At 36.6% G+C, this 14,747-nt stretch overlaps 1 protein-coding gene across 13 annotated transcripts in view; it reads right to left on the reverse strand.

Moving 5' to 3' along the window:
* Positions 1 to 14,747, reverse strand: part of ZMYM2 (zinc finger MYM-type containing 2) — a 180,338-nt gene that overhangs the window by 27,567 nt on the left and 138,024 nt on the right. For all 13 annotated transcript variants that reach the window (XM_054015489.1, XM_054015491.1, XM_054015488.1 and 10 more), the window contains 7 exons: positions 13,349 to 13,521; positions 7,161 to 7,326; positions 5,762 to 5,796; positions 3,773 to 3,902; positions 3,497 to 3,612; positions 2,416 to 2,587; positions 309 to 416 (listed from right to left, as the gene is read on the reverse strand). In XM_054015489.1, the coding sequence (XP_053871464.1) occupies positions 309 to 416; positions 2,416 to 2,587; positions 3,497 to 3,612; positions 3,773 to 3,902; positions 5,762 to 5,796; positions 7,161 to 7,326; positions 13,349 to 13,521 (900 nt within the window). The remainder of the gene's footprint in view (positions 1 to 308; positions 417 to 2,415; positions 2,588 to 3,496; positions 3,613 to 3,772; positions 3,903 to 5,761; positions 5,797 to 7,160; positions 7,327 to 13,348; positions 13,522 to 14,747) is intronic.

The following is a 14,747-nucleotide window of genomic DNA, read 5'->3' on the forward strand; positions in this document are numbered from 1 at the left end:
GTTATTAGTCAAGATGGTCAGGGATAAAACCCGACCCACGCTCCTTTGTGTCCCTAAACTTCGTGTCCCTAAACTGGCAAAAGCTGGGACTTAATGACGGGGGACGAATCACTCGAGATTATCCTGTTCTGCTCATTCCCTCTGAAACATCTGACAGTGGCTAGTGTCAGAGACAGGATACTGGGCTAGATGGACAAGTATGGGTGTTCTTATGTTATAACAGTATGTATCACAACCAAAAAGACTATGAAGCCAGACCATAAAGACTATTTCATTCAGAACATTTGTTGAAAGAATAGCAGAAATACCTCTTGGAAAATCAATTTCAATATCGAGATCTGGTTCATACGGAATATCAGGCAAGCTTGTCTGCATCTCTGTATCAGAGTTTAGCAAGTCTGTTTCAATTATTACACCTGTAATTAAATTAAATAAAATTATATTACCATTTAACAGTCAATTTTCATTTTGTGGCTCTGCCAAGACAGTGCAGACACTGAATTCCTCCTCACATACTCACACTGCAGGATGATGTCAAATCACCAGCCCAGATTTTCCAATTCTGGAGTGCTTTATTCTGCTTCTCCAGTCTGACTCCTTCCCAGCTAGAAAGGTATGTTAGCCTACTCTGCCCTGTTTAATTATGGAGAATCTCTTGTCAAAGTCTAGGTTTGTAAAGCTCAGGACCTGTGTAATCTAGGCTGTCTCAACCAGCCACAGAAAGCAAATTAGCATAAAGTGGGAATATAATTTGTCTTTCTGCGGCTTTACCTGCAACAGCACAGATCCTGGGCTTCTTTATAGCAGACCTTTTCAAAAACAAACGGAGGGAAAACAAGAGGATAAACCAGAAAAGGGAGAGGAGATGAAAGCAAACAGGAATCTTTGACCTCTTCCCCAACTTCTGTCAGAGATAGAGTTTCTGTGAGCACACAGAAGCTCTCCACAGTAAAACGCGGAGCACACAAGCTCTCCACAGTCAAAGGGCTCTGTCCGCAGACATTTGTATGTTCTGTCAACAGTATCTAGTGAAAGAGCAAAGGGAACTTGAGGTAGCAACCTTGCAAAGCTTGTCCAGTAACACCTTCAACTCTCCAGGTGAGGTTGTGGCCCTGTTTCTGGTTTCGTGAGTGTTAAATTTTAATGGACATGGATGTTCTGCAGCCTTGTAAGCCTCCTGTATCCCAGCCATAAAACATTTGTCCATATCGTCTCTAGATAATTTGCGGAAACAGCTGAAGTAGTCTGGGAAAAAAGCTTCCGGAGACCTCTCAAAAGCTTTTTAGGTTACTGTTTGAAGGAGAGGTTTTTTCTGGTAAAATTTAGAAGCCACAAACATATCATGATACGTGGGGAGGAAAAAAAAAGTGTGCATGGCAGGAAAGTTTGCAGAAATTCCTCTCCTAGTGAAAGTCTTGAATCATCTCATCCTCGGAATCTGAGGATGCCTCAGAGAGAGAGTTTCTCTCCCCCCTTCAGGTGAGCTGGCACGGGGGACGGGAAGAAGGTGGGAAAGCAGTTTCACTGTCACAGCCCCAGAAATTGCATCATCTGCTTCCTCGTTCTGCTTCAGGGAGAGACTCTGCTTTTGCAGGTTTTCATAGATTCTAAGGCCAGAAGAGACCATTTTGAACATCTAGTCTGACACCCTGTATAGCACAAGCTATAGAACTTCCCCAAAATAATTCCTAGAGTGTGTTTTTCTAAAACATGCAATCTTGATTTAAAATCTTGATTTAAAAATTTAGAATCCACCACAAACCTTGGTAAAAACTGTTGCAATGGTTAATTACTGTCACCATTAAAAATTTACCCCTTATAATGAGTCTTTAGGCACCCTAAGAAGCTGATTTTGTTCCTCACAATTGCAAAAACTGTTTCAGCCACTGCCTTGGCTCCACTGAGATAGTGAATTTTTCCCTCAGCTAATAAATAATGTAAGGTGTCTACAGGAAAGTGCTACTGCAAAAACAACAATTAATTTGTTCTTTCTTTAGCCTCCTTTGGTTGATAGATAAATGATGGTTGGACCCAGCTGCAGAAGTCACTTTCCTGCATTTGTGGTTTTTTTAAATGAAGCAGCAGTCAAACTAGAGATGTAAAGGAAGGAGCCCTACAGAGTAAGAAAATCCTGGGTGACAATTTGTCATCCTCCTGGCTCTAGGAGCAAGTGAGGAGGATTCCAGCATCTACACGGCTGCCAGCCAAGCCACAGAACAGATTTCTAAAAGTTACCTGCATCTCAAATACGATGAAATATTCTAGAAATTTGTTTAAACAGGTAAAGTTTCCAATTAATTTTAGAATTCACAAATAGCAATTTTGTATTTAATTACTGTAATGTAAGAACACTATAGATACATACACACAGAAGTAAAAACACATGGATTCAAAAGCCAAAGCAACAAAACATACTGTTCAGATCCGTAGTCTCCGTTTTTCCATCATCTTCAGGCAGCATCTCAGCTATAGTCAGTAGCTCAGCCTCCAGAGGATTTGAAGGAACTTTACCTCTCAGCTCTTCTATTGCTGCAAGGATCTTCTCATTGCTATCCAGAGTGGTGGGCAGAAAAACTGGAACTGGCACCTAAGCAAATAGGAATAAATAACTCTTCAAAAATTTCGTTGTTAACAAATGATTACCAATGTAGAGTTAAATACAGAAGCTTTACATCCATCTTTTAAAAGACTCAATAGTTCAGGGCTTAGGAAACGGTGCCCTCATTAAGGTTTAGTAGAAAAGCCAACAGTTGATAAGACGATTGAAAAACCATGAATACAGATGACCAGAGTGAAAAAAAGAGGGACAGAAATGCTATGAGAAGTACTGTAGTACAATTTAGTGATGAGAATAAAGAACAGTGCTAGGAGACTCCTGATCCCAGGTCCGATTCTATCTACCTACTCTTTGTGGCCTTGGACAAGTCATTACCCTCTTTTGGTGGCCTCAATTTCCCCATCTGTAAAATGTGGAAAATTCTTTTTACTTCCCTAGTCAAAGAAGCGTTGTGAGGATTATCACTTGAGTAAATCACGTAGAAGATGTAGAATGCTATGTAAATGGTAACTATTAAGAAGCTTAATTTGCTAGAAATTTTGAAATCCAAATCTTATCCTGGTTTCCACTGCAACCCTGTCATTCCCGCTTTGCTTCTACTCCCTCCTGCTAGTCTCCCTCTGCCATCCCTCTCAATCTTTCACTTCCCCATCTTTGACCACCCAGCCGAGATGCACCAGTCAAAACTGTTGCTGGAGCAAAACAGCACTGTAAGAGCTTACATATATGCAAGCAGGCATGTTGCTTACTGAAGAATGGTGAGGAAGCTGAAGTGTCACTAGCAAAGTACTGTTCTACCTAAAAAAAAAAAAAGAGTGCTGCAGCACCCCTCAAGCAACACAGTACTAATGACTGTAACATGCAAAATAATTAATGATACAAATTATTCTCTTAGCTAAAGTTGAATGCAATTCAGCTTAAAAATAAGGCATGACTTACTGGAACAGGAACCATTGTCGGAACAGGAACATTTTGACTATACATGTGCATAGGCACCGGAACATAAACAGGTACAGGAACAGGCACTGGGACATATTCTTTCTTCCAATCATCTTCTATAAAAATAAGCCAAATTACAGAAAGGCACTTAAAAGTCTCTTACAAGAATAGCTTGGAAAAGTTAAACTTTCTGTAGCATATTTCAAGCCAATATAATTCAAATACATGAAAGGTGAAATGAACGAACTGTTACTTCTACTAATATTCACTAGTTACCTGTCTGACAACATTTTGTCTGCATGTGAGGTTTACAGTATGTAGCTTTTGTCATTGTCAAAGGTTTGCAAAGAATTGCCTTGTTCTTCATCTCTTTGTTAAGCGTTGGAGAAGGGGGTGGCACTGAACCCTACAGACAAGCAAACAATTGCATCATTATTGATTTGTTACAGCTTTTGATTTCAGATACCAGTCAATATTTGTGTTCTAAACATATATAAGTCCTGGAAAAGAAAGCAAAACACAGCAGCACTGGTGACTGCTCTTTAGTTAAAAGTTGTTTTGCATTTCTAAATGAGCTTCTTCTGTCAGAAGCATAATACACCTGTATTTTATTTGCTCTGGGCTAATACTTTCAGAATTAACTTTTAAATTTTAGTTTAAACTACAACATTGACTTCACTGATGTTGTTTTACAACTTTTAAAAGCTCTAGCTTTAAACTACTTTATTAAAAACAACACAATTGAAAGGCTCTAGGCTCAAAATTTGACCTTCTTTAGAGGTATAATAATCCATAACGAAAAGTCTTCAATTCTAATTTTTATTTTTAATTTCAGCATTCCACTGCTGTTTTTTTATCCTAAAAATATGCAATATGGGCTCTATAGCAGTAATCCAACTCTTATTTCTAGAAATGCACTAAAAGTGATGATCAATAAATCAAGGTGGTTTTGCATGACAGAACACTACATAAGTTTCAATTGCTGTTAAAAATAAACCCACTGATGAACAGAGTTCTCTTCAAAACAGATTTTCACCTATACACGGCAGTGTGAATTAAAATCAGTAGAGGAAATACTTAAGACTTACAAATGGATATTATAAAATAGTAAAATATTTAAAAAATACTACAATAGTTGGCAATGTACTTCCTAACAAGTAAAGGTTATGTAATGAGGGCTTTTATAGCTGCTTTTTATTTTAAAACCGTGGACTGAATCAATGCGTCTAGAAGCAGTTTTCTATGTACGTGCTCAGAAATTTTAATCAAGATGGCTTATGGTTGACATCTCCAATTACTACAGAAATCCCTAAAAGTTTAATGCATACACATTTATACATAAACTAAATATAAATTGAAATAGACATATATAATAAAGTAACATTTAGCTCTATACAAGCCTAAATATATTTTTCTATAACAGTAAGGAATCTGAAGGAGATAATCTATTCTAGTTGGAAAATAAGCATCCCGAAGATCTCAACAAGAGAGAGAAAAATAAATTAGTGTGAAATTAAAACAAGGTAATCTGGAAGACGAGACCATTATTAAACCCCCTTTTTGTGACAATCTGATACAACCTAGTAAAATTCAAACTTGAGGTTACTCCATGCTCCATTCATGCTGTGCCTTGCTCTCCGCTACACAGGCGTCAGTCCTGCAAAAAGTTACTCAGTTATTCCTACATACCGTCTAAATGTAGTCAATGGGACTCTGTTACAGCAGTGACTGTACTTCTGATAATAACTATTTGCATAATCAGAGGGACTTTCTGCCTGTCCAAAATGGGTCATAACCTTAAAATGCTAATTAATCAGTGGGTTTTTTTCCTTCTGCATTTATTATATACACCTCTTCATTAGGAACACAAAACATACAAAAACTATATTTTCTTGTGAATTATCTTTAAAGGAATACTCTCACGTAATTCAGCAAGAAAATACCCAGTAGTTTGTTTTAGTGGAAGTGATTTAAAAAAACATATGAATACAATTTGTTAGTCTCCAAGGTGCCACCAGTACTCCTGTTCTTTTTGCAGATACAGACTAACACGGCTGCTACTCTGAAACCTGTCAATTTTTTTTTTTATAACTTAAGCTAGCCAATTTAGTTTCACTGATCATGACGACAAAAAACAACAAAAAACCCAAAGTTGGATTAATGTTTTCTATTTTAATCATTTAAAAATGTTACTTATTTTGTTGGTGTTTCTTTAAGAGTTCAAAATGTCATTTTAACATATCTAATTATATTTTATATACTTACTGTCATTTTTGTTCGGGAAATCTGACAACCCTGATCTAAAATGTAAAGAGATTCAAAATTAACAGTGTTTATTTTACAGTTTATATAAAAAGTACATAAAATAAATTTTCAACAACAAAAATTAAGACTGTTACTTTATCACAGTATTACCAGACAAGCACAGCCAACTGCTTATGACAGCTGTGTTCAGTCCTAGGCCCAGTCTACACACAGAAATTACACCCTTTTAACTACAGGTTTTAAATCCACTGAGTTAAATCAGTGCAATACCCATGTCAGCTCACTCTCGATCTGGTTTAAGACTACCTTATTTCAATTTATCTTAAATTGAGCTTAATTAATAGTGACCACTCAGATTTAAAAGTGTACACACAAAGATGCTGCAGCAATCTGAATGAATTGATTTAAAAACTGATTTAACTAAACTGGTGTCATTCCTGTGTGCAGACAAGCCCCTAAGTATCACTATGATCTCCACATGCACATGAGCTTCCTGCTCTAAGGATCTAGCTGCCTCCTTGTATTAAAGCAAGAGAGCATTGTGCAATTCAAAAAGATGTTGCAAGTTGAGTTCCCACGTGAGAAAAACATGTTTTTAATGTTTTCACCTCTAATCCCTGGTATCCCCCTTCTCCCCATGATCTAAGGATACTTGGAAAGGAAAAGACCCAAAAGTACAAGCAAAGACAAACTGGGAGTAAGGGAGGAAGAGAGGGTTCCCTGCCCCCCAGCCACCATATTAAATGCAAAATTACACTGAAGCTGAAGAGAAGCTAATATGAGTGTAAGTGTGTTCTACTATGCCCTCTCCTCTTGAGATTACTTGGTTTCTTTAACCAGTGTTTGGCCTCAGAGCTGACCTTCAAACTGTGACTCTTGTAGTACAAGTAAGTTTTCTATATGAACAAACGTACAGTAAAGGGCAATTATTTAGCATGATCCGCTGGGAATTAGTCTCTTTTTTCTTTAACATTAAACAGAAATTGTGTGTTTAATTCTACCCATGCAAGGTACTGAATACCTGTCCACAGAATCAGAATAATTGACAAATTACAGAATTTTTCACTCTCAAAACAGGCAATAAAACAAAAAGCTAACATTAAAAATCCAATACAAATGGCACAATAAGCAAATTTCTGACAGTAAAACAAATGTTTGGACAGTGTCTAGCACAATGGGACTGGTGCCTCTAGGATTTATCGCAAGAAAAATATATAATCTCATCAATTTCTGATTTCTCATTTAACAGAAGTCTCTCCTTTGTAAATACAAATTCATATTGCTTGTAGATGTCATCTGAGTGAAAAATATTGAGCCACAATTGAAATTTCTGAATTAAAAAAAAAAATGTCCTTTCAGAATAATGAATGTATAGTTCTGCTGTTGAAACATCACATACCATAATGCAAATTTTCAGGCCCTTTTTGTGTTGCCATATTAGGTTCATTCTGTTGACAGTAGAAACGCAGTAAGCAGTGCTGATCACAGAAATGTTTCATTTCTCCACGCCACTGTACTTTCTCTTTGAGAGTTCCTTGAGACTTACAACAGTCACACCTGGCAGCCTTAACAGAAAGGGAGATTTTGACATTTTTTAAAGACAGAAACCTCAGAAAAAGAACTAAACATTTTACATTTTAAAAGGATACTTAATGATGAGGCTATTTATCATTGATTCTAGAGTACTTTTAAACACTTAAGTTTCATTTTCAATTGAGACAGCTACTTTGCTAGTTCCACAACATTTGTGTTACCTTCTGATCTGTACGTATAGACACATTAGTCATTTGGTTTTCAACTATATAAAACTGAAAAAAGGATCAACAGGCGTCATTTGTTTACATGTTTTTAAGTCCATAAAACTAGCTCATCTCTGCATATTCAGCAAGATATCTATATGTCATCGAACCATTTTTAACAAAGTCCACTGAAACACTCTGCAAAACAAGAGAGAAGGACAGAGATTGAGACCTCCGTAAGGATTCTTTCCAACCCACAATGAAATAGTAATTAAGCAACAATATTGTTGCCCAATGTTTTGTATTTGAATTATATTGTGAGCTCCTTGGTGAAGGGACCTTGTGTCTTTATCTACTTTGTGCTATAGTAGTAGTAGTAAAATTGTTATAAATAATAAATATTAATATGATTGTTTAATTTAAGTTTCACCAGTTTTAGAGCAATACAAATATATATTTTGCAAATCTAACAGGAAGCTCAAGTTGCCATTTCAATGTTTCTGGTCAGGAACCTAATGATTAGCACATAACTGAAACTCCTAAATGGAATCTTGTAGGTCTCCACACTTAGCTTTGCATTATATTATGTTTACATCAGACAGCATGACAACTTTACTTGGGCATCTATGCCACCCAAAGATAGGTTTCCCTTCTAATAAATAAAGCTTCCATTGAAGTGAATCAGTCACACTAAGTTATAATATGAATGTTGATGGTGCCAGTTGCAGTCCCTCAGCAAGCAAGCAAATCCTCATAACCACAATGCTCTTCACATCTGTTGACACCTAAGTGCCAAATGATACCAAAAACAGAGGAGGGAAAATACAAGGTTTAAGGGTACTTAAACCAGATAGATCTGTTGAATGAGATACACTGGAAAACCCATTTAAAGCAGTACACAGTGCAACAGATATGATAATTGGTCAAGAGACATGTAGCACTTAAGTTACATATGAGGATCTGATTGCTGAGGAATTGAAATTTGCACCATTAGTGTTCACAGGGTAATGAGGGAATGACACCAGGCCAATTAGTTAAAGCACAAAAGAGACTAAGTGGTGTGTGTTTATGTGTATAGTGTGTATGTGTATCAGGTACAGTATTTAGTCTCTCCTGATTGAATTAGCGGCTTGGTGTCATTCTCTAGTGACCCTGTGAGAATTTCTGTGGAACATAAAATTTGAGCCAAGATTTTGAAATATTAAGGTGCTTATCTATGGACTTCGGAATTGAATTTTAGGCATCTGTTTTTGAAAATACTTGCATTAAAAGTGTTTCTAACCCTTCTAGATGTGACAATGCAAGCACTCTCTTCCAGAGTCAACAGAAAGATTGAAACATTAGTTCTGAGAGTTGCAAACTGCTTCTTTTCTCTTCAACAGGTGTTAATTCATATACCTCTTAATGCTACTATTACACTAACTTCTCAGCTGACGGATCAGTTTAGTAGAAAGATCCATCCACTTTGGACTTGTAGATGGAGCTTGACGATAGTAGCACACCTTTCTTTCCCCCCATCTGATTCCTCATTGCAAATATAAGGAACCAGATCTTGCAAAACACAGTGGAAGTGTTCTTTCTGCTGATAATTTATTTCTCCCTCCTTGCTCTTCTCCCCCTCAGTGAAATCTTTGACATATGGACCATTCTACCCTCTAGGACTGCCCCACAATTACTTTATGCAGAGACATTTGTTTCTGCTTCTATCTACCGAGCTATACCGTCTCTGGCAGTAGCTCCAACTTCGTCCCAAGATGCCTTTCTCCATAGTGTTCCTCAAGGTTCAATTTTCATCTCCACGATTTTCTACCTTCTTTTATCTTTACACCTCAGCTATCTCTTTCACACTAGTTACTCAATCTCACATAGCCTTCTACACTTTTAAAAACATCCTTTCCCTGAACCAAATACATTTGCACCGTTGTCTCAAACAATTCTGTTTCCTCTCTCTCCCGTCCCTTCCTTCCATCTATCTCTATCTAGAACATTAGCATCTTTGACCGGGAATTCCCACAACTATTTGCATATCTGCCTATCATTACTTTCCCAATATTGTCCGTCTATGCCTCAGCCATGGCTCCACCTCTGCTGAAATCTTTATCTATTCTTGACTCCCTTCTTGCCTTGATTGTCATAGCTCCCTCCCCAACTTCCAATTCTCTAACTCCAGCATGTACAAAACATTGTTGTCTGCTTTCTCACGTGTATAAAGTGTAAACACATTATTATCCACAGTCTCAAACTATACTTGTCCTCACTGGGCTTGAGAATAGTTTTCAGTTTCTCTTTTAAAAAACAAATGTGCTTCATGAACTTGTTCCAAACTGCTTCGGATCCTTCAGTCTCTTTGCCGCCCCTCGTTCAGGCTACATTCACTTCCTCTCTCTGACATCTTGCCTTCTGGAATAGTTTACATGTGTTTTTGCCCCTGCAACTCTCAAACTCCTTTCAAGTCTCAGTTCAACATGTATCTTTTCTCCCTTAGCTATGCTTAAATTTTCAACCTATTTTTCTACCTACTTTTATTTAACACTGTAAACTGTATTCAACTCTAAAGCATTTTATAATACTGCTTGTATGAAAGACCACACACACAAAGAAGTTGTGATGTATAGTATACTCAGTCAACATTTGAAATAATTCCTCTCAATACCTTCATTGTTATCACTATACATGATTAGCCCAATCATTAACCCATGGTAAATTTGAGTCACCCTATAAATATGGGCACAAGCTATAGTCAAAGAAAAACCATTTTTTATTTCTAACGTAGGGCTTGTCTACACTGGCACTTTACAGCGCTGCGACTTTCTCACTAAGGGGTGTGAAAAAACACCCCAATGAGCACAGCAAGTTTCAGTGCTGTAGCTACACCCTTTGTGGAGGTGATTTTTTTAGAGCGCTGGGAGAGCTCTCTCCTAGTGCTCTGCCGTGACTACACAGGCCATGTTGCCAGTGTAGACTAGCCCTCAGAATTGAGGAAAACCCTTTAAGTTATCATCCTTAGTTTTTTCAGCCAGTGCTCTTTTACAGTAAAATCAAATTACTTTATTGGAACTGTGGCCAATTGTCACAAATCAACTAAGTAAAAGTACCTTTTATATTTCTCATCTACACAGCTACTCTTTTGAATTACATCCAAACCACTGCTTTTGTACCAATAGATGTAATTACACTGATACACTAGCATAAAGGGATTCAATAATTTAGGGAGTTGGCCTCAGGATACAAAATCCTTCACATTCAGATCACACTTTTCTGACTAGATAAATATCCATATTGCAAGAGCTATCACTACATTTGGCATTGACAAGCTTGTAGGTCTCTCAGCAAAGAATGACGAGGACTGAGCTACTCTTACCCTTCAAACCTCCAGATCTGGGTTGACTCGTGATAGAGTTGGACAGGGTGGGGACCTTGACATACAGCTGCCTTTGCCATACTTGCTATCTGAAGAGAGGATTTTATCCTCCAGGGTTGCTATTCTGAGGCCTCTCGTGAGCATTAATTTCATGTAAAAATTAAGAGGCCCCTAACCTGCTAATTATAATACACATGAGAAACTTTTCCAGTTTAAAAAAGTAGACAACAAAGAAAATGGAAATAAACTCTTGTTTAATGAACATAATGCTGGTATTAAACATTATTAGGTCATTATTACTTATTTTACTAACTAAATATATTTAAATTTCTTGAAACTCCAGTATAACATTGGACATTGTGTAAGTGAGACTAACAACTCAACCATAAATAACTGTTCTTTTAACCTTTTTAAAGACAAAACAGCAAATGAAGTACAAATCGGGGGGCCAGGAGGGAGAGAAGGGGTCAACATCTGTCCATTCTTTCTTCCTACATTTTAAAATTATCTTTAAAATTATCCTTTAGTTAGGAAAGGATATTAATTAACAGTTAAAATTTATATAATGTAACTTTAGAATGCAAAAAAAAAAAAAAAAAAAAAAAAAGATGCATGCAGTGGCCTTTTTTTAAATTAAAATTTTAATAAAAAAAAAAAAAGACATTTGGCAAGTGTAGGCAGAGAAAAACTTTCAGCAAGATGCACGAATTTCCAAAAACCTGTGAATGTATTCATGTCTTCCCCACTGAAAAAAACCAAACTTTATAACCATAACTGAATTAGGAAAAGGCATTAAGTAGCATAAAAAAAACAATGCAACTGCAACAATTAACAATTCAACAGTGTTACACAACACTAATTTTCACTCAGAAGTGTAAGATTCCAAAATATAAAAATCTGACAAAATTTAAGACCAACAATACTATCGAAAGCATCTAATTACCAATAAGGCTGCTTAAATTACATTGCCTTTGCCACACCACAGTACCAAGGCAAAGCCACTATAATGAAAATTTCAGTTCCTTGTATCACAGTAAGTACAGCAATTCTTTTAAGCAGACTTATTGGCCCATCTAAGGCATATCCTTATCACACAGATAGAAGTGCATCTGAAATAATAGTTTAAGTAATTCCCAAACCCAAATCAGAATCCCATCTCCATGGAAGTTTGGATATTTTAAGCCAGTCAGGTGAATGCCCAACCAAGAAATTGGTTCAAGTATAGCAGGGCTGCAATAGATTTTCATATAAGTAGGCACTTCTTCTATATGGGATAAATTTGAATTCCTTACACTCAGTTTAAAAACTTATTCATCCAATTAATATAATGCATTGAATAATGTCTGTAGTAACTTTTTTTAAACCTGCAGACAGTTTTTAGCCTCAATCTTTTACAGGAGACAGCACAGGAAAAAACATCAACACAATAGCCTGCAGTGGTATTCTTTCAAGGATTCCTAACTGTACCCTACATACATTATTCTAAATAAAGACTGTACAATATTTGGCTGTAAAACCTCTGGAAACTGCCATTCAAAAATATCAAATATCTCTTCAGATTTGGTTCTATTTGGAAGGCTTATCATCTTGGATAACTGGACTGTACCCGGACCTTTAATATTTCATGTTTTTTATTGCCTTACTTCCAGGCTGTGTAGGCAATTTTGGAAAGGTGAAGAATTTTGTAATCCTTTGTTTTTTGCACTGCATCCACAAGTGTAGCTCTTGTTTTGGTATATCAAAGTAGTTTTCCAGGCTGTTCACACCAGAGATCAAATATTTTATCCATGGTACCAATGGCAAGTTAAACCCAGTCCAATTTCACTTTAACTTCTTTCCCAAAAGCTCTTAAGGCATAATCTTGGCTGGTTGTGCATGACAAAGTAGTTAAAAGTCCAGGGAATTAAAAAAAGAAGAAGTCATCACATTTGCTTTACACTTTTATAAGAAATCCATTTGGTCTCATTTTTCCACTTTGGCATCCTTTGCATTGGGAAATACTGAGCAATTAAAGCCTCTGAAGTTCACAAACAGGGGAAGAAGGGGACAGGCAAAAACAGGAACAAAGAGAAAGAACTCCGTTAACCTAATTTATCATCAGTCTATTTGAGGTACCAGTCAGCTACCATTAATGGTTTTTTTTACTAACATTTTGAATATAAATTAAAATAATTTTTGATTGGCAAAAGTATTTCTATCAATTGTGGATGAAGCAGCTTTTTTTGCAACTGTAAAGTAACAAACATTGCAGTTCTTTATTAGTTTTTTTAGTAAACCACTTGGCAAGGGAAACTTGGGTTACAGACAGGTAGAAATGCTGCTCTAAGTTATGAGAAAACTGAAATGATGGAAAGAACATTTGATTATTGTGTTGCAAATGCTGTGTTGAAGTAAGCCATATTTCCTAGACTGTCCTTGAAAATATCCTCAAGTGCATTTTGTCTTTTTACACTTTGGAGCTCTTGGCAAAAATTCTAAGTTACTTGCCTTGAAGTACCAGTCTTGAAATTTTTTACAGCACTCTTCACTGCAGAAATCTCTTATTACACCATCAAGTTCCTTAGTAGCTCCCTTTTTACAGAGTTGTGAGCAGTAATTACAAGTAACACATCTCAATCCTAACCGTCTTGCAAAATCTTGTTTATATAGCAGCTTGCATCCTGGAAAAAAGTTTTAAAAGTTAAAACAATGCTTAGGAACAGAGTCATTTTTATAGATTTTTTTTTTTTTTTTTAAGAATCAGTTAAAGTTACAAGATATATTAAAACTGAAACAGCAGTAATAGCAAAAAAGTTGGTGCTTCAGACAAATTCAGGTTACACTGTACACTATTATCTAAACTATCAAACTTACCTGAATATATCCCCTGCACAACTTTAAGGTTACATATAATTCTTTGTATTCTTATCTCACAATATGTAACACTGTAGCTGCTTATCAGCATTTAAAAACTCAAATATCACAAGTAGCCATGGAGTTGTATTTAGTTTTTGCCTTTTACATAAGCCCCCCCAAAAATCCTTGGCTATGGGTATGTCTAGACCAGTGGTTCCCAAACTTTAACAACCTGTGAACCCTTTTCACTAAAATGTCAAGTCTCGCGAACCCCCTCCTAAAAATGAATATTTCCAGGGATTTTCTCCTTTACCTGAGTATAAATTATAAAAGCAGTGATCTTGGAAATATAAAATTTGTTTTTATGACATGCTTATTACACACTATTAATTATTAATTATTATTTATAATTACACTATTTTTATTACATTATGAAAATGGCAACACTCTTCCAAGATCTCACTTCTGTAGCTTATATCACTTTGAATAAGCCTGTTATAAGACAAAGCTCCTATGTTTCATCAAGGAGTATCAGATTTGAAACAGCATGAAGGTATTTAAGAAGCCAACTCAAAGAGTTCCTCCTACATAAGCATTCAGGTCTTGAGTAGTCCAGGCAAACAATGCAAGTTACAACAAAGCTTAAACTTGTTCTTCATAATAATTTTAAAAACAATACTACCTGCCTATTTAATTTTAAAAACAGCAAAAAATATCCACCTCCCTTTTCCATTTCTTATAAGGAGTCTTGAAGTTTAAATCTCCTCAGTATGATAGATATGCTTGCTTTGATCTGCTTAGCTCTTGGAAGTCCAGGGGCTCTGGGCTGCTGGCCCCGTGCTGTCTGGGGTCCCTAGGGACAGCTCTGTCCGCCATTAGGGAATTTTTTCCTCAGAACCCCCTGTAACATTTCGTGAACCCCCAGGGGTTCACGAACCCCAGTTTGGGAACCACTGGTCTAGACCATGATAAAAGACTCACAAGCAGGGCCACGGCAGGCCTAAGTCAGACAGCTCAGGCTCATGGGGCTTGAACTGTGGGGCTATAAAAT

This window comes from Malaclemys terrapin, chromosome 1 (genome assembly GCF_027887155.1).
Source record: "Malaclemys terrapin pileata isolate rMalTer1 chromosome 1, rMalTer1.hap1, whole genome shotgun sequence".
Taxonomy (NCBI): domain Eukaryota; kingdom Metazoa; phylum Chordata; order Testudines; family Emydidae; genus Malaclemys; species Malaclemys terrapin.